Source organism: Rhinolophus sinicus, linkage group LG02 (genome assembly GCF_036562045.2).
Source record: "Rhinolophus sinicus isolate RSC01 linkage group LG02, ASM3656204v1, whole genome shotgun sequence".
Lineage (NCBI taxonomy): Eukaryota > Metazoa > Chordata > Mammalia > Chiroptera > Rhinolophidae > Rhinolophus > Rhinolophus sinicus.
The window spans coordinates 14384146-14402700 of NC_133752.1; the positions used below are offsets into that span (position 1 = coordinate 14384146).

The window sequence follows — 18555 nt, forward strand, 5'->3', positions numbered from 1 at the left end:
AAGCCATTTCTGGGAAATGTCTTTCAGACTCATTAGTAATTCCTTCCACACATACTCTACATGCATGTGTACACACTCCAGGATGTTAGTATCTTACAAGAACTGTAATATAAAATAAAAACTAGCATGGTTAATTTCATAATTATCAGCTCAGGAATCAGATTCACGAAATAACTCATTAATAAAATGACCTGTTCCTATACATTAATAACTAGTTATTTTACCAAAGATTAATAGGTATGAACAATGGTAAATAACAGAAAAACAACATTAGCTTGATTAGCACTAAAGTTGAAAAGACGTTATTTGTGTCAATACTGTTGCTTGCACAGACTAAACTGAAATTATCACCATTACTCTAAATTCAAAAGGAGACTAAAAAATTAGTACGGGCAGTTGGAAAAGGCACTAGATGCTAAAAAAAAAAAAAAAAAGAAATATTTTACTATTGACTGTTTATCTTTGGGTAAATGAGTCACTCTTACTGGGTTCAGAGTTGGACTGTACAGACCCAAGATGTCTCCAAATTTTAAGAAGGTGCAAGTCTAGTTGAACTAATTTACTTACAAAGATTACTAAATATTCCTAGACCAAATTCAGTCCCATACATTTCACTTGGTAGAAATCCAATTTCCCTTTAAAAACAGAATTATACCAACCATCACCTCTTATTTAATTAAAGGGAAAAATTTATGTTAAGATTAAAAAAAAAAAAAAAAGTCTTTAGTGGAGCTTAACGATGCATTGGGCAAAAATTAGAATACTCGGTGTTTATGCATAAAGTTAACAACTGCCATACCATTAACACCGCATAGTTACTAAGGGAGTAGCACTGAATGGTAGTGATATTTTCATCCGAGTAGAGTATATGGCACCCATCTGACTTCCAGCCTCCTTGTCCGTTCAGCAAATCGAAATCCCACTGCGCGGCCACGGCATCTGCTCCGTGTGCTATTCGACGCAGCGTCACGTTGACAGGGATGCGGTGGGTATCTACCTGCACACCATCTGGAGAAAACGGCAAGGAAAACTAGTTCTGAAACAAACTTTACGTACAATTAAATGTCCACTTATACACTCATGGGTACTCTGCACTATTTTTTTTTTTTGTGTGCCAGTGACTCATTAAAATGAGAAGGAACAAAAACAAGCATTTTTAGGAACAGTGAATTATAAAGCCGCCCTGCCCAGAGACTACAGGAGAATATATACCACATACAAACCTATTTTGGTAAGAATCACGGGGGTAACCACTGTACGCCGTTTTCCATCGTCAGCCAAATGTGTTGAATTCCCGGTGGCTGGAAAAAGCTTCCCATTACGGAATGCAATGAGTTGAAGCTTATAGAGAGAGTCGTCCGTTGGTCTGACTTCTCTTTTTTGCTTTGGTGAGAAAAGGGATGGTGGAAGCTGAATAGAAGCTTCCACAATAGTATTCTGAAAATATATATAAAAAAAACAAAAACAAAAAGGTTGCCGTATTAGTATGTAGAAACCAGAAAGAATATTTTAGATATTTACATGTTTTCTAATTATATGCTGAATACTTTTTTAAACATATCTATATCTATATATATGATATGAATATATATGAAATACAATAGTTAAAACAACTTATCAGTTAAGTGAAATGTCTGAGCACCACATAACAGCATAGAACCAAAGAAGTACAAAATGAGGAGAAATGCAAACTCTATTTCAGAAATAAACAAGAAACTGTTTCAAACAAAAGTGAATTTTCCCATGACAATACAGATTGCTGAAATAGGGAGCATTACATGGATCAAGAATCTCAGTGATCACTCTTCCTACCAATCTTACAATGACAAACGGGTAAAGAGCACAACTATAGCATATCACAAATGTGAGTATAATTAATTTGGGCGTATGGAACTTTAAAGTGATTTGTGATGGATTGAAACTGTCAAAACAAAAAGAAACTACCATGTTTCCCTGCAAATAAGACCTAGCCGGACAATCAGCTCTAATGAGTCTTTTGGTGCAAAAATTAATGTAAGAACTGGTCTTATATCATAGTAAAATAAGACTGGGTCTTATATTAATTTTTGTTCCAAAAGACGCCTTAGAGATGGCTAGGTCTTATTTTCAGGGAAACACAGAATACAAACATTAACAGAAGCTTAGACTCAGCAAACTCTTACTTTAGAAGACCTTTGCCTGAGACTACCGTGTTTCCCCCACAATAAGACCTAACTGGAAAATAAGCCCTAGCATGATTTTTCAGGATGACATCCCCTGAACATAAGCCCTACTGAGTCTTTTGAGCAAAACTTAATATAAGACTCAATCTTATTTTCGGGGAAACACGGTAAGAAACACATTATGTTTAGAAAAAACAACAACATAGTAATAAATAGGAACAACTAAAGATGCAGGTTGATCACTGAATGTTTTTCAGACTTCTTTATCAGGGATTTTTAAATTATAAATTATTCAGCATTCAATAAAAAATAAATCTATAAACCTAGGAAGCAAATTATTAATTCTAAAACAAAATTCACTGTTTTAAGAATTTATCAAAGTTTTTCCCTAGGCACCAAGCTCCCTCTCAGATCCAACATTTACTTTGCCAACAGAATTTCTTCTTAAGAAACAAATCTGATCATGTTATTTCAGCTTACATAACACTTTGGTTTTCAAGTGATTAGAGAATATGGACCCCAAATCCTAAGCATACCATATAACCTGGATAAAATCTACGTCTCAAATTCATCTTTTAATCCTATAACACAATTAATAATCCGGCCACACTGGAGTGATCAATTTTTTAGCTCTCCTACTTATTTTCTTTTTAATGCCATTGTGCATACTGTAGATGCCAGTGTCCCTGGCTGAAATCCTCCACTATTCTTCTATCTGGCAAATTTGAACTAGTCAGATTTGATGTTTAGCAAGATAATTCTGTTGGCAATGTGAAGGATGGATCAGGATGAGAAAGGCTGGCACCCAAGAGAAGGATTTGACAAAGTCCTCTAATAGGGCTTTTCTTGGACGATTAATTACAGAAGTCCTTGGTATATGGCTTTTACAGTTAAGTTGCTCCCTCTTCTGGACTCTTGCAACATTCTGCACACATCTCTAATGTAACTAATATTTGCAGTATCACAGTGTAACTCATTGTCTGTTCCTTCAACTAGTGTAGGAGGCTTGTTGAGTACAGATAATCTCACTTATTTTTCTAGACACACCCCCTCCCCATGTTAGTCATAGTTTCTGGCACTCATATTTGGTAAAAGTAGGCCTTGTTTATAAAATTGATGGAAGTCTGTGTGGGATATTTATTAAAGAAAAAAAAGGCTCTATTTAAGTAAATGATTGACTTTGGAATTAGTTTTTACCTGCTGTGCTTAGAACAATGTTGGAACACAGCAGATAGCCACACATATCTGTTAAATGGAAGTATTTTAGAAGTTTGCATATTGACAGTGTGAATCTTATTTTTAAATGAAGAAGCCAAGAAATTATTAGAAATATTTCACCTAAGAAAATGCATAGAATGGTTTCTACTATTCTCACAAATGTATTCTGGTGGAGAAACAAACGTTTATTATAAATTCAGTTGCTAACCTTGTAAATTTCTATTAAGTATATCAATTTCTCTTAAGTATGTAATGAGGCTTTCAAAAAAGGAAAACTGTCAACACATCAATTAATTAGGAGGTCAAAATCCTGAAAAAAAGTATTACATACTAGCTATTTATTAAAACTTAAATACTATAAAATTTGTAATAATTTTGTTTGAATGCAAAATGACCTGAAAGCAAAGCAGAGCTCTCTGGGAAAGTATTACATAAGACAAATCAAATAAAAAAAAAATCATAGTAATACTTTCTAAAAGAGAGCTGAAAAACAAAATGACATCTATAATTTCTAGAAGTCCAAAAACTTTTTCTCTGCAAGTTTAAACTTGTAAAACCAACCAAACCACAATATAAGAGCCCTAGGTGTATGGATAGATCATTGAGAGATGAGAGCTACACATTCAAGGCTGTTCCATACTTATTGCTTCTAAAACATCCTTCAGAGTCCAATAAGCATTAAGTACTAAATAATAATTACAGGTTCTCTGGGATAGAGAGAAGGTGGCCTGGGGCTGCTGGAAAAGCAAACATCAGCTGTACCAATAATGTTTAGAATTTTATAAATAAGAATGTAATATCTGTATATTTAATTCCTTAAAAAGAAGTGTTGATAACTTATTATGAAAAGGTTACAAAATCTATTTTTTTTCAAAAAAAAGAAAAAGAATCACTGAGGAACACCTGTTTAATTTTTTACATTAATCATAATTAGACCTTCAGCCACTTGGCCTGAAGTCAAGGAACCAAGTTTATAATTTCATTGAACCATATATTTAATTTTAAAGGTATGGATTACAGAAAAGGCAATAGATACAAACACATGAATTATAGCTAATAAATGAGAAAAAGCTCTCTTGAAATCCTTGGGGAGATCCAGGGTTTTGGCACCTAATATTTAATATGGAAAGCTCATATGGGGTTTGAAACAAGAAACCAGGATTTGGGTTCCAGCTTCAACAGTTAGTAGCTGCTTAACATGGCCCAATTCTGTTTCTCTCTCTCAGTCTTGTGTGTCAAACACAGCTAATGGTCTTTCTAACAAACGTCTTTGAGGACCAAATGGGGTCACAAGCATGACAAACACAAAAGGCTCCAGAACTGTGGGTGACATTTTCATTATTATTATTACTGTCATTTGTGGCAAGTGGTTATTTGGAGGTTGGGGAGCGAGAGAAATTTCTTAAAGTAACTAACTGACTTACCAACAATAATCGAGACCTTCATCATGTTTTAATTTCTATAATTCTAGTATTAATTTCAGTACTAAAAATTGATCAAGTATGGACACACATGAAATCAATTTATCATAAAGCTCTTATCATGAATTTATTTGCTAAATTCATATATATTTCCCTATTTACAATGACATTAAGCTAAGAACAAAAAAGTCAAGCATCATAATTGATGTTAACTCAAATACTTCTAGATTTTAACATCATTCCTTATAAAACAATTGGACTTCTGCCACTATGTAATTAATAAATTAAACTTTTCTGAAATCCTAGTTTGTTTAAGTCTATAGAATTCTAACACTAAAATTAGAATGAGTCAAAGAGCCACCTGATTTAAAATAAAATACTAATTTTTCCCTGTTTTCTTGAGTATCTACACACTCAATTTTAAACAGATAGCTCTGATGACACACCCTCATTATTTTCTTGTGTATAATTAGCTACTAACTGCATACCACCTGTTGAGCATCTCACTGCTAACGATTCACAGGGATTATGTTTGCTTTTAGAACTAATTTTTTTTTAAACTGTCTTCGCTAATTAAGTATGGCTGTTAATTTTTATTCAACATCATCTATTGAATGTTTCATTACTCTGTGCTTGGCAGTGTGGGGAATCTAGAGAAATACAGTGAAGTAAGCCATGGTTCCTGCTCTCAAATATTCATAATTAACAAGACAGAGACAACAACAACAAAACAATAATAATAAGAGCTAACATTTATTAAATGCTTACTCTGGCCCAGGCACTGTTGTAAACGTCTATACATTTGCCTCACTTAATCCTCTTAATAATCCTTTGAGTTAAGTACCATTTCATAATTCCTATGTAGCAGACGAGGAACTGACATTCAGAGAGGTTAAGGTACTTGTCCAAGTTTGCACAGCTGTGCATTGGGGAACCAGAACATGAATCTCGGCCGTCTAGCCACAGAAAGGACACCATACCCCATGGCCCCTCTCACTATAACTCAATTTGCCATCATAACAGCTTCTAATTATTCTGGAGAATGAACAAAGCATTCTGGGACTAACAGGCAATGATGAATTCACAAAGGTGCCATGTGAATGGAGTCTTGGAGGATAGCAGGGACTTCACAGGCAGGGGTAGGACTGAGGGCACGAAAAGGGGCAGCGATGACAACAGATACAACTGAGCTGGAAAATTAAAAGGACTCCCGCTGGGATCAAGGCCTAGATGGTCGGGATGAGGGAAAAACGGGACGTATAGAGAAACACTGATTTAGAAATTCCAGTCAAGAACGTTTTAAAGGACCAGTTCTTTCTGGCTACATTACAGCTAACTTCAAAACACCAACAATTTCTACAAGCTCTTAGTAGTTCATCGAAAACAGATTACTTTTGTGATGCTAACATATCTGAATTATGGTGCCAATTGTGGAACGAAGCATTTGGTTATGAAAAAATTTTGGTAACAAATTTGGTAACAAAGTAGGCAGATTTGGTGCTGCAAGAGTTGGCTGATAAATAACTCCTGTCTCCAACTGGCTGACCACCTGAGGCCAGGCACTGGAATTCATCAGTGACTCAAGCACCAGCTCTGTGCTTGAGCAATGCTCAGTCCAGTGTAGGAGGTAAGACACCCATTGGGCTCCTGTGTGTGAAGTGTAATGACAGAGATGAGCAGCGTGTAAGAGGCAAAGTGAGGCAGAGAAACAAAGGAGATGAGGGTGGGAGAGGCAAGGACTGACAGAAATCGGTAAGATTTCTTGCAGGTGCCATTTCTGCTGGGTGTTAACACACAATCATGGGGCAGGGGAAGGCAGGGAGGAGGAAATTCTAGCAGAAGAATTAGCATGAGCCTGGCCTAAAAATGGCCAGAGATTGGGAGAGGAACCAAGGGAAATTTGCTGTTTACAGAAGGGAGAAGAGGTAGGAAGAGATATGGAGCAAGGGATAAATGCCAAATAATGAAGCCACTTGACAGCCAGCCTCTGGAGAGACAGGAGGTGTTTATCAGGGACTGTGCAAGGTCAATTTCCATGTTGGGTAAATCCAATGATCATTTTCACGATATTAACAACCTGAAATGACACCCACACTGACTATCAAAACAGCCTCTGCAGAGGGGAAGACTCGAGAGGCCTGTGCTCTGCAGGCACCAGCCCTTCAGTTGCTAAAGGGTGGACAGACCTGGGTGTTGTCCCCAGCAGAGACCAGCCTGGCTGAGGGGGCACTCAGGGGACAGTGCACCAGCCATTTGCGAAAAGCCAAGGACATATTTCAATATTGTACTAACTGGCATGGTCGTAGTGGTGCTTGTTGGCCCATGTCAGCCCTCGGTAGACCCAACCATATCAGAAGGATGGATTTTTAATGAAGAGCCTGACAACATAGGTCACACGGTTCAGGCAACATAGGTTGGGAATCCAAGAAGGCTGTGATGATAGTAGAGTCAGAAGGATAGACATTCAAGGAATGTGTAGAGAGCAATTCAAGTAAGGCTCCTATTGCCGAGGACTGCGCTTTTAGGGGTTTAATTCATATGCTAGCATATTCTTCCATTCGAGGGCAATATAATCAATTACTGGATGTTCAAGTTGTGTATTTAGTATTACATTTCAGGCACTAGAAAAAACAGCGCACACCAAGAGTAAAACTTGCCCTAGGATACAGTTTAAAACGTACAGAACATTTTTTTGTTAAAGTGCTTAAGCATTTTGCACTTTCGTCAGGCAATGAAAGGTTTACTTTTGTGTCACGATGTGTTCTTCTTTCACTCAGTTTAATCGTGTCCATCTATGATGCATGAGTAAGAGTGTAATGCGTCCTTAGTTTCTGGCCACAAGATGATCTTAAAAGGACAGAAGTGTATGAAATTGATAAATCTGAGAGTGTTCATTTAAAGCTTTCTACTTGAGCAAGTAGAAGCTTTCCTTGCCCAGAGGGGGTAGGTTGTGAAACTGAGGAAATGTATAGGGCTTCGGTATTTTTAAACCCCTTTCTAACAACCATGATCACCTAAGTTAGAAGGAGTCATCAATTTTAAGTGCTCCTCAAAGACTCACAACACCTTTCTCTCACGGGCTTGTGTGCAATGATTTATTTCTATGCCTTTTGTGGTATATTTTTACCAATAAAAAATACAATAAGGAAAGGAGCAGGTCTACCGTAGAATTGCTGGGTACATCAAGTACTCTCAGAGCCAAGAATAACAATTACATCCTGACGATTTCCCTGAGTTTATGGTACCAAGTAAATACATGACCATTAGACATTTTGACCTAGTTGAGATTGTCTTGGGTAGTAGGGGAAGTGGGCTCTTTCTAAATTTAGCAAATTGGCTTTTCCTCTGGAGGTCACCAGGGTAAGGAATGACAAAATAAATTAATTCTTCATTCATTCATTCACTCATGTATTCGATATTTATCGAGTGCCCACGATGGATTAACCCCTAACACCTATGTGATCAATTATTATGCAGCCATTAAAGTGACTGGAATACTGTTTATGATAGACTTCAGGAATAAGCCAGAAATAAAGAAAGCACTTCGTAATTAAAATCCACAGAGAACACAGTTACATATGGCCACACAAAGCTAAATGAAAAAATGTGGCTCCAATAGGGGTTGGCATTACACCTCCACTATTCGCTTTAATATACTTTAATGAAACACGTCTAAACCCCACATTTTAAAAATCAATAAATATGCTTTTAATTTGGCTTGCTGCAGTAAAACACACATTTTCTGAAGACACACCATGTTTTCTTTGCCCAAGACTTGATGTACAGCTTGCCCGACTAACTGCCCAGTCACAAGGCGGATTCTTCATTAGGCCCAGTAGGCACCGAGCCAAGGGCACATGACACTTCCATGTCTTTAAAATCAGGAGCAATAAAAATGAATTTCAAGGTCAAAGAAAAAGTTTTAATATGTAATATTAATATATTCATATTTTTACCACTGCAGTCATAAAATATAATTTTGATATTTTTGTGTTAAGACGGGTCCAGAGGGCGAAAATGCCGAGGCGTATGTATCCTGGTCTGCATTTCTTTTAAAACAACAGCAAAAATAATACCGTACCCTCTTCCTCTCCCCTAAATAACTTTTAATGAGGTTATTTTGCAAAGCAAAACATTGTGAGCATTCTAATATAACTGCAATGGGTCTTGAAAGGTTATAGACGAAACACACCTTTAATGCCAGACTTGAGAATGTATTTGAAACATTGCACTTAAAGCTTAGCTGCTTATCCAGGTTTCCATCCGGATCCCGCCTGCCATAGTCAGAAAGTCCTGTCCGGTCAGAAGCTGCCACTTTCTGGAACACGGTGCACGTCATGCCGGTGAAGCCAGTAGCCTTGATGACATAAGCTTCCAGAGCAATATTGGGTGAATACTTTAAAAGTCAATCAGACAGGAGTTATGAAAGATTTATAACAGGGGGAAAAGCACTTTCAAAGAGTTTCAAACAATAAACACTGTACATAAACCAAAACAGAACACTCAGGTTCTTGGCAAACAAAGATACTGTGTAGATAAATGGGTAGAATTAAAAAAAAATTAAAAATAAGATGCTGGAAACAAAAGGATGTCCGAAAATGGAAAGACACCGATGGAGGGGGAAAAAAAACAAGTCACGAGGTGTGGAGGATCAGATATACGTTCGAAGTCAATTAAAAATAATGTTAAGACCACTTTGCAGGAAAATGTAAGCTAAAAATGGAAGTTATAACCAAACATCAGCTGGAGAAATCAGTGGACGCCCTTGATGATCAGCATATGGGAGGGGTATCAGGGTGTGGGAGGTATAGTTAAAAGTCGCCTTGGTCAACATTTCATCCACTTTCACTTTTGTCTTTTACAAGAACGTCTAGTTAACTCTTTGCATTAAGTTTCACGGATAAAAATTTTACACTTGCTTCGTTAGAAAAGGAAGGGCGGTGCTAGTCTAAATAGTCGTAAATGAACAGATGTTCAAAGCAAATGAAGCCAGACCACACCTGGAAAAGATGGCACTTGCCCCAAATTTTAAGGAATTCAAGAGTGAGACTGAACTTGGGGTCCACCAAATGCAGGGCCTGTTGATGCAAACGGCCACCACCACGCCCATGCCTGGAGGACTGCCACCATCATGCCCACCCACCTGTCAGAACCACACCAGAGGGCACAAGAAGTGACTGGTCTTTCGCATCCAGGAGGATGACAGGATTTCCTGTAAATTCTAAGGACAACAAGGCATCTCTTTCCTCTCTTCAAGGATGATTAAGTCTATCCCTACCATATAGGCAAGGCACCATTCTAAGTACATGTATGGACAAAGTTTCCTTCAAAAACATTTTTTAAAGTGTAAGATATTTTTTCTTAGAATGCCAGGAAAATGTTATGCTTACTGTTGAATAAACATGTGCTCCATTTGCTAGCCGGTATGTCGCGATCCGCTGTAGACACTGAACAATCCTACTGCAGGCTTTCGCTTCCCTCTGCGCCAGCCACAGGACACGCTCATCAGCCAACATGATGTTACTTGCAATGTCAACCATCACATCACCTAGCTAGCAGGCGTGAAGGAGAAAAAAGAAAGATCTTTAAAACCAACAGAGGCTGTTTTACATAATCAAAATCCTCACGAGACACCAAGACTGGCCTTCGGTTTACATTTCCCCATGAAAACCCAATAGGCACCGTACTTGTTTCTCATGAAAAACTCTTTAGGTATGAATAGCACATTGGGTTATGACCATTTGGTAATATTTAGCTCAATATAGTGTACTTAAATAACCACCAAATCACTGGTGAAAAGACTGACATGCGTTACTCAAACCGATAGGGGAAAACGATACATTAATCAAGAGGAAGGAAAAGACATGACATGATCCCAGAATAAAAAAAGCTAAACTCTTTGTCTGGAAAAGCATTTATAAACACTTCTTTTAGTGTAAGTGTTAGCTGAGTATTATTATTAAGAAATGTACACTGCCTAGCTCTTTAGTATCCTGTCATGTTCAAAACTGAAGGTGTGTCCAACCACTGCAAGAGCCCCATGTATGCTGGGCCATGGTGTGTCTTTGTACACGCAGTTTCGTCTACCTCGAATGAACTTCTCCTTTCTCCCATCTCAGTGAACGCTTAAAGACCCAATGCCATGAAATAAATGGATGCTAAGAGGTACTCACTTGCAGTGCTTGTTTGGTTAAGTTATGAACTGAGTAAATAAAAAGAACCCAGTAAATGAAAGTTTATATTCATACAGAATGTAAACATCTGAATGTAAACACCTATCACGCAATGCCAGTGAAATGTCCACTGACGACTGCTGAAACTGACTCTCAGGCCCCATGTAGGAGAAAGGCACTGAACGTGCAGGGCTAAGGAGACGTCCTGGTGTCCAGGGGGTTTGGTATCGAGCAAAATGTTCATGAGAGGGAGATCTATACAGCGAGAACAACAAATGCATCCCAGAGGCAGGACGGGAGGATTTATAAGCTGGACAGTCCTCTAATCATGAAGCAAGCATCCAAGGTGTTAAGCCCCAAAGCCAAGCCAGAAAGCCAAGGCCGTTTACACAGATGTCTTTTGATCATCCCAGAAGATGCAACCTGTTCTGCATCCAATATTCCCAGGATGTATAAGTAGAAAGGCTGAGGTAGGTTTGGAAAACGTTCAGTCCTTCCCACCCAGGGTTCATCTCACAAAGACAATCTGTAGAAATCTACCAGATACCAAGCCTGGAATCATGGGATAAAACAACTGAAGTAAGTACAGGGGTGAAGAACAGGACTTCAAATCCTGACCCCGAGCTGCCCTGACACGTCACCTCCCGTCGCTCCCTTTATTTGTGTAATGGGGACAACAGCAATCCCGTCTGTTCTGAATGTTGTGAAGATTAAGTGCCAATGACACACATAAGGCTCTTGAAACCATGACTGGCACATGGCAGACACTCAAAAAATGGCAGCTCTCTTTGTTATTATATTGCTCCATTTTTGTCCCATTTCAATACCAACATAGGCCTCTATGAAGATGACAGCCTCCAGAGGAAGTGTTCGAAAGGGTGCAGTTTTAACGCGTGTGTTCATATATAAACAGGACCAATATACATCCAGCAAAACTGTCTCTTCTTCCTCTGCAAAAGTTCCACTGTCTCATCCAGCTACAAAACAGTTTACTGACTTCATACTGTCCTTTATATAGTGTTTCATTAATTCTGTCCTTATTTTACTTCCAGTGTAAACATCTTGAGGGCAGGGACAGCACAATGTCCTACTCCTATTTCTACCCTTATTCACTAATGTAACTCCCAGTGTAAAAGCCAACAGGTATACAATATTCATTCACTCACTGACGACATTTGTATTGGGGACCACGGAGAGACAGAGCAATGGAGACACAACAGTGAAAGAAACATACGAACTCTATTTTGGAGGGTATTAATTAATATAACCTGGGGAAGAAAATGCACAATGAATACAGTTGTAAAAAGTGATTTAGATTGTGGTAACTGCAATGCAGGAAATAAGCAGAGCAAGATATGATGGAGGGTAATGAAATTTAATCCAAACACCCGATTTTCATGGACTCAGAGTTTGTCAAGGGGCATTTTCCCAAAGCCAAGAAATTAACAGGATCAGCTGACAGAGAATGAGGCAGAGCCTATAGTGAAGCTTTGTAGAATCTCAGACCTGTTTACACAATTTATGCAACACTAGCATCCTAGCGCATATTCGTAAACAAACAGGTATGGGGGTGAATTTCATTCTAACAAAGAAGCCCTTATTCCTAGAGTTGTGAAGAAGGGTAGCGACTCCGATATGTCAGTCACTGAATATGTGCGCCAGCCATTTATACAGCAATCAGAATAACTGCCACCTTTTTTTTTTTCCATTGGGGAATATTGGGGGACAGTGTGTTTTTCCAGGGCCCATCAGCTCCAAGTCAAGTCGCTGTTCATTTAGTCTAGTTGTGGAGGGCGCAGCTCAGCTCCAAGTCCAGTCGCTGTTTTCAATCTTTAGTTGCAGAGGGCACAGCCCACCATCCCATGCGGGAATTGAACCGCCAACCTTGTCGTTGAGAGCTCCCACTGTAACCCACTGAGCCATCTGGCCGCCCCATAACTGCCATCTTTTAACAGGAATTCAGAGTAGCTGGAATAATTTGGGTTAAGTTTTGTCTATTATTCTTACCCACTGTTATTTCAAAAATTTTTATACAAAAATAAATAGGGTACAAGAAATAATGTGGTGAAATATGCTCTCTGGCTATCAGAAAAGAAAATTCCCATTGACTGAAAAAGGTTAAAAGAAAAATTACAGGAAAATACTGATTCTCCTCCAAGGCACAACTGAAATATAGGAGGTGTTTACAGGTTAGCATGATTACAAATGAACTTGCTGTTCTGTACTTTTGAAAAGTTTTAAATGTACAAACTTTATGAAGATCCAACAGGAGACCTGATAAATACATCATCATCTCTACTGAACAACTATGATGATTATATGTTGAAAGAACTATAGCCAGTGATGGGATTTCATGTGCTAGTAACTGCAAAGAAAAGAAATATCTCTGAGAAGGTGTACAGCTAACTAGAGTGATAGCCTTAGCTGAGAACAAACTATTTTTCTCATTATTTCACTCGAAATGACTAAGGAAAGGGATTAGTTGCCAAAATGGTCCCTAGAGCAGGTAATCATACAACGCTGTATGCTTGTGTACCTTGGTGGCGGAAGTAGTGCTGAATCCTTCATAGTGGCAACAAAGGACATGGAATGGATAACAGTGCATGAAAAATTACACTGGATTAAACAAGTATTCCTGAAATCTGACACACAGAGTTTAGAAAACTGCAACCAGCCTTCCAACGCATTGCAGTTCTCCTTGACCTCATTCCCTGAAGGCCATTCCAGCCACAAAAGGGTCAGAAGGAATCACGCACCTGCTTTGCCACCTGTCACACTTGACAGTGAGGATCAAATGAAAATATGTGTGAACACACTTGATCAAAGATACCGGGGAAAGAATGAAAACGCCACAATGATAACACTGAAGCTGTTAAACGCCATCTGCTTTAAGAGACGGAGTATTTCTTGTTCTTTGTCATCTACGTGTTTGGAATTCTGATCACAATGAGACCAGGAATCATCGGTCAATTTCACAAATTTGGTACGTTAGCATATGAAACACACAAGGTAATACATAACCTAAACCTGATGCTATTTGGCTTTAATGTAGTAGGTGTGTAATGTCACACTGAAGGCAGAATATGTATGTGCCTGGGAGTTAAATACTCCTGGGCTGTGATTTCAACTTTGTCACAAATTGGATGTCCCTAATCACATGATTTAGCCTCAGAAGACTCAGTTTGGTCATTTGCAAAATGAGATCAAGAACCCTATAAGAAGTGCTAGGAACAGCTCATTCCACAGTAAATTAAGAAAAACAAAATACCTTCATTAAGCAATTCATGCCATCTTTTGAGAAAAGCCAGGGGGGAATCCAGACCCCTTCCCACATTTATGCTTTCTAGCGCAAAGCAGCAGGGGGTATTCTTGTTGAGTCTAAACCAGAAAAGCAAGAATTACAGACCCACGTGTGTGGGGGGCAGCAAGCGAGGCAGTTGTTTTGGATAGCCAAGATGGGAATGCAAAGTACAAGAACTGACATGTAGTCCAAACTTGACTAAATAATAACAGCAGCAGCTGAGGTTATTATTATTCAAGTTCAAGCAGTCCTCATGATTTTTCTGCTAGGTGCAAATTAAATATAATATTGAGATGGCAACTATCTCCAAGTTTATTACTCTGATTACATTTAATGAAAAAATTGCTCTGTTGTGAAAGTCAAGTTTTAAAAGTGTGTTTACATCACTCTTAACCAGCGTCAGTGACCTGACTGCCTCGGGGATCCCATCATTGGCTTCTCGGCAGCTTGCTTAGTTAAGCAGTCAATCTTCATTAAGAGGTCCCACTGTGATAATCATCAGAAGCTACGGTACCTATTACATTTCCGGTTTTATTGTGGTCTAGGAGTAAACAGGATGATGACGATGGTGATGATGGAGGAACTGGAGAAACAGGTGAGAAGGGAAGAGGGGAAAGGGGCTGAGAATAACAGTGGATTTATTCTTCATTACCTTACAGAAAGGATCGGAGGGAGCCCAACAAAATTTTAAAAGTAATTATTTTCTCCTCTCTGAAGAGAAGAAAAAGAGGCACAGAGAAGTTCAACGTCTGCATCAGTGTAGGGCAGCTGTGACTGGGGAAATGGATTCTTGACATGTTTCTAGTCAAGGCAATGAAGACAACTTTACCATTATCAACAGAAAGGAGAACATTTCCTCCAAGCAGACGAAGTTGTTTTGATAACAAATTCTTGGAACCTGTGAGGTCGCCTGTTCTAGAGAGGCAGGATTTAATAGGCACGGCCCTCAGCCATAGGTGGACCTTCACAACAAATGGAAAGCTTAACTCCTAAGATTCCTCCAACTGTCCCAATGGAAGCAGGTTTTGTTTTTTTCTGATTACAAAAATATATGTGCATCTCCCTTTCTGGAAGAACAGAGGACTCAGTATTCTGGACAATTCTCCTGCTAAGAGTGAAAATGCTCAAGGGAAAACGTTCCCTTTTTAAATGCATCAGTGACCAGGCAAAATACAAACATTCCTCCAGAGGCCAATAGCAACACAATAGCGGGAATCCAGAAGCTCTGCGGCTGAACTCTGCTGACCAAGGGATATGTGTTGTCACCCACACAAATCCTAGGACCCACAAACACAGGCCTGACGAGAAAACACCACTGAGTGAAGTTGATAACCCCAAGAGGACACCAGCAGGGTCAGGGCAAACCAGCATTCAATCAGCCTCACGGAAGGAAAGGGACAGCGAGGAAACTTGAAACTTGCCTCCTTGACCTTGGCATGAGGTAGAAGGAGGTTAAAAAACCTCTTCCCAGACAACTTGTAAACACCAGTTGACCCCTATACAGGACTGAGGCCAGACTTCACATTACTTCTGTGGTCTAAAAATCCTCAAGTTGAGAACTAATTTCAAAGCCACCAGTTACCCTGGAATTGTCCCATGGCACTTGGCAGAAGCAAACAAATATCACACATAATAATGATAAATTAGACCATTCTCATTAATATCCCTTATCAACAACATTAATCAACATTGTTCTGAGGTCCTCATCAACGTATAACCAGAAAAAAAACAAAAAACATTTTATAAGAACAGATAAATTGATTATTTGCTAGTGACAACTGTACGTCTAGAAAAATCCGCCATAAACAACTACAAAATTATATGGATGAATTTCATAAAGTAACCAGACACAAGATCTACATTCTTATAAAAAACATAATCAAGGAAAATTGACCATGGACTAGATATTTGATGATATAAAGGACGTAGAGCTCATTTTGGTCATATAATAAACAGTATCATAATTCTGTTTTGAAGTTCCTTATATTTTAGAACAATTAGAAATAAAAATGTATCTAGAATTTACTATTAAATGTTCCAGAATTGAAAGAAAGAGAGAGAAAGAGAGAGAGAGAGAGAGAGAGAGAGAGAGAGAGAGAGAGAGAGAAAGAAAAAGAAGGAAAGAGAGAGAGCGGCAGAAAGAGGGAGGGAGAGGAAAAGGGAGGGAGGGATGGAGGACAAAGGAAATATGAGGATTAATGAAACAAGATTGGTAAATACTGAAAATTGTTGAAGGTGAAAGGTAAACATAAGTATTAATGAGAGCATTCTCTCTTCTATGCTTTTGGAATTTCCTAATTTAAAAAAGAGTTTCTGAAAAGTTTTTAAAAAGTTAAACCCAAAAGAAAAAAAAAAATTAATGCAAGGTAAATATAGATAATGACAACACCATGGTGGTTCTCAAAGCCTGTGCTTTTCTCAAAGATATGTCACCCCAGCATCACCTGGAACTTAACTAGAAAACCTTCTTAGACCCCACTGCAAAGTTTGTTTAACAAACCCTCCAGTTGATATGAACGCATGCTCAAGTTTGAGAAACAGTGTTCTAGAAAGGATCACCAAGCCAGAAGCTGGGTCTTTGAAAAGCTGAAACATACAGAAAAGTATGACAAGGTCAACAAAAAAAGAAAATCAGAAATACGGAAAATAAAAAAGAAACGTAAATACCGATACAGAAGTGATTATGTTTTAAAATGAATAAATGAAAGAACTTCAAAGTTTTTAAAAATCTGTACAAAAAAAATGTGCCAAATGAATTCTGTAGCCAACTAGTGTAAAGGTGCACGACTGACTTACATTCTCAAAACCCGAGCACAAGAAGGGAGCTATACCACACAGCCAAATCTCATCTTTAAATACTTTCTCATTCTCTGAAATACATATATATTGTCTTCCTAAGAGAAATCACTCTCGTAAATATGGAACAGATGTTTATTTTGCCTGACAGACAATTTTCAGCTGTTTTCAAAAGACCCCACTAAATCTACCATTTAGATCTGGCAGTTTGACAGCTTTTAGCACCCACCCTAAGACAGCAGTGTGGGCCAAGTTCAATCACGGGTTAAAAAGCCAACTCCTCACCATATTTCAGTTATGAAATTATCCATCGCAAAGTAACTTTTTGGACACCAAACAAAAATCAATTTCATTATTTGTTCAATTAAGCTGTACGCATTTTACGATACCTGAGTATAATTTTTATGCTGTAGTAATCAACTTAAAATGATGACCCCTTTAACTCTCCTGATTTCCTTTCACTGTACTAATAAACAGTGGAAGCTATGGCCTTCAGTTTAACTTTCCAAAGAATAAGTTAATTCAGATGTCTGTCACTGCATCACAAGTAACATTACATTTATACTTCAGTTATTCAAACCTGAATATTTTCCCTCTGTTTTTCCTATTTATACTTAATAAATTGCCATCATTTGTTTCCAAAGATAGTTCATACTTGACCTCCTACGTCAACCAGTGAAATAGCCATCGACTTCAAACGAAGTTTTCAGAGAAGTAATGAAAGCACTCTGACGATGTTTTTAAAAGACCCTCTTAGCTTCTGAGATCCTAAGAATGTTAAATTTCCTAACCCTATAAAATTACACCCTAGCATTGCAACTATTCTGCATAATAGATTCACCTGTATTTTCTCACTGGTGCACACAAATTTTGCAGGTAAAACAGGGCAAGTGGCATCCCTATTTTTAAAATAAAGGGCCCATGGTTAAATTAATAACTCACGAAACAAAACCTACTGCCAGTCCTCCCCTCAGCGCATACCAAAGCAGCAGACCATTCACACCACACGCTGGCAACACAGTGAAATCTACATCCCTGGGTACCCCACTGCTCTTCATGAGTTGGGAGGGGAGCAAAGGTCCTTTACTTCAAAACAGGGAGGCATGGGAATAACTATGTATTATGTGACAGCAAAATCCTTTTCAATGTCCACATTCCAAATGTCATTCCAATTACTCAAGTGATTCAAAACATCCCACTTCCACGAATGACTTGTAATCATGTGGGCAGCTAACCTGTGATTATAATCAACAATGGAGAGCAGGATTACCACAGAGCCAGAATCTGGATGGCTTCTTCCAGTGCTGAGAAAACTCACCACAGGAAGCAGGCTGTGGCACGGAGACACATCCAAAAAGCAGGGCAGTTCATTAGAAAACTGTGGTCTGAAGTTCAGATAACAACACTGAAATGTTAGCTCATTGTCAAATGGTGCGTTTCCCTGAGTCCGGTTTACATACATACATCTAATGCAAAATAGTAAC

At 38.4% G+C, this 18555-nt stretch overlaps 1 protein-coding gene across 2 annotated transcripts in view; it reads right to left on the bottom strand.

Moving 5' to 3' along the window:
• The window catches only part of ADGRA3 (adhesion G protein-coupled receptor A3), a 114979-nt gene that overhangs the window by 27293 nt on the left and 69131 nt on the right, over positions 1-18555 (bottom strand). For both annotated transcript variants that reach the window (XM_019743915.2, XM_019743916.2), the window contains 4 exons: positions 10192-10353; positions 8994-9197; positions 1224-1437; positions 800-1008 (listed from right to left, as the gene is read on the bottom strand). In XM_019743915.2, the coding sequence (XP_019599474.2) occupies positions 800-1008; positions 1224-1437; positions 8994-9197; positions 10192-10353 (789 nt within the window). The remainder of the gene's footprint in view (positions 1-799; positions 1009-1223; positions 1438-8993; positions 9198-10191; positions 10354-18555) is intronic.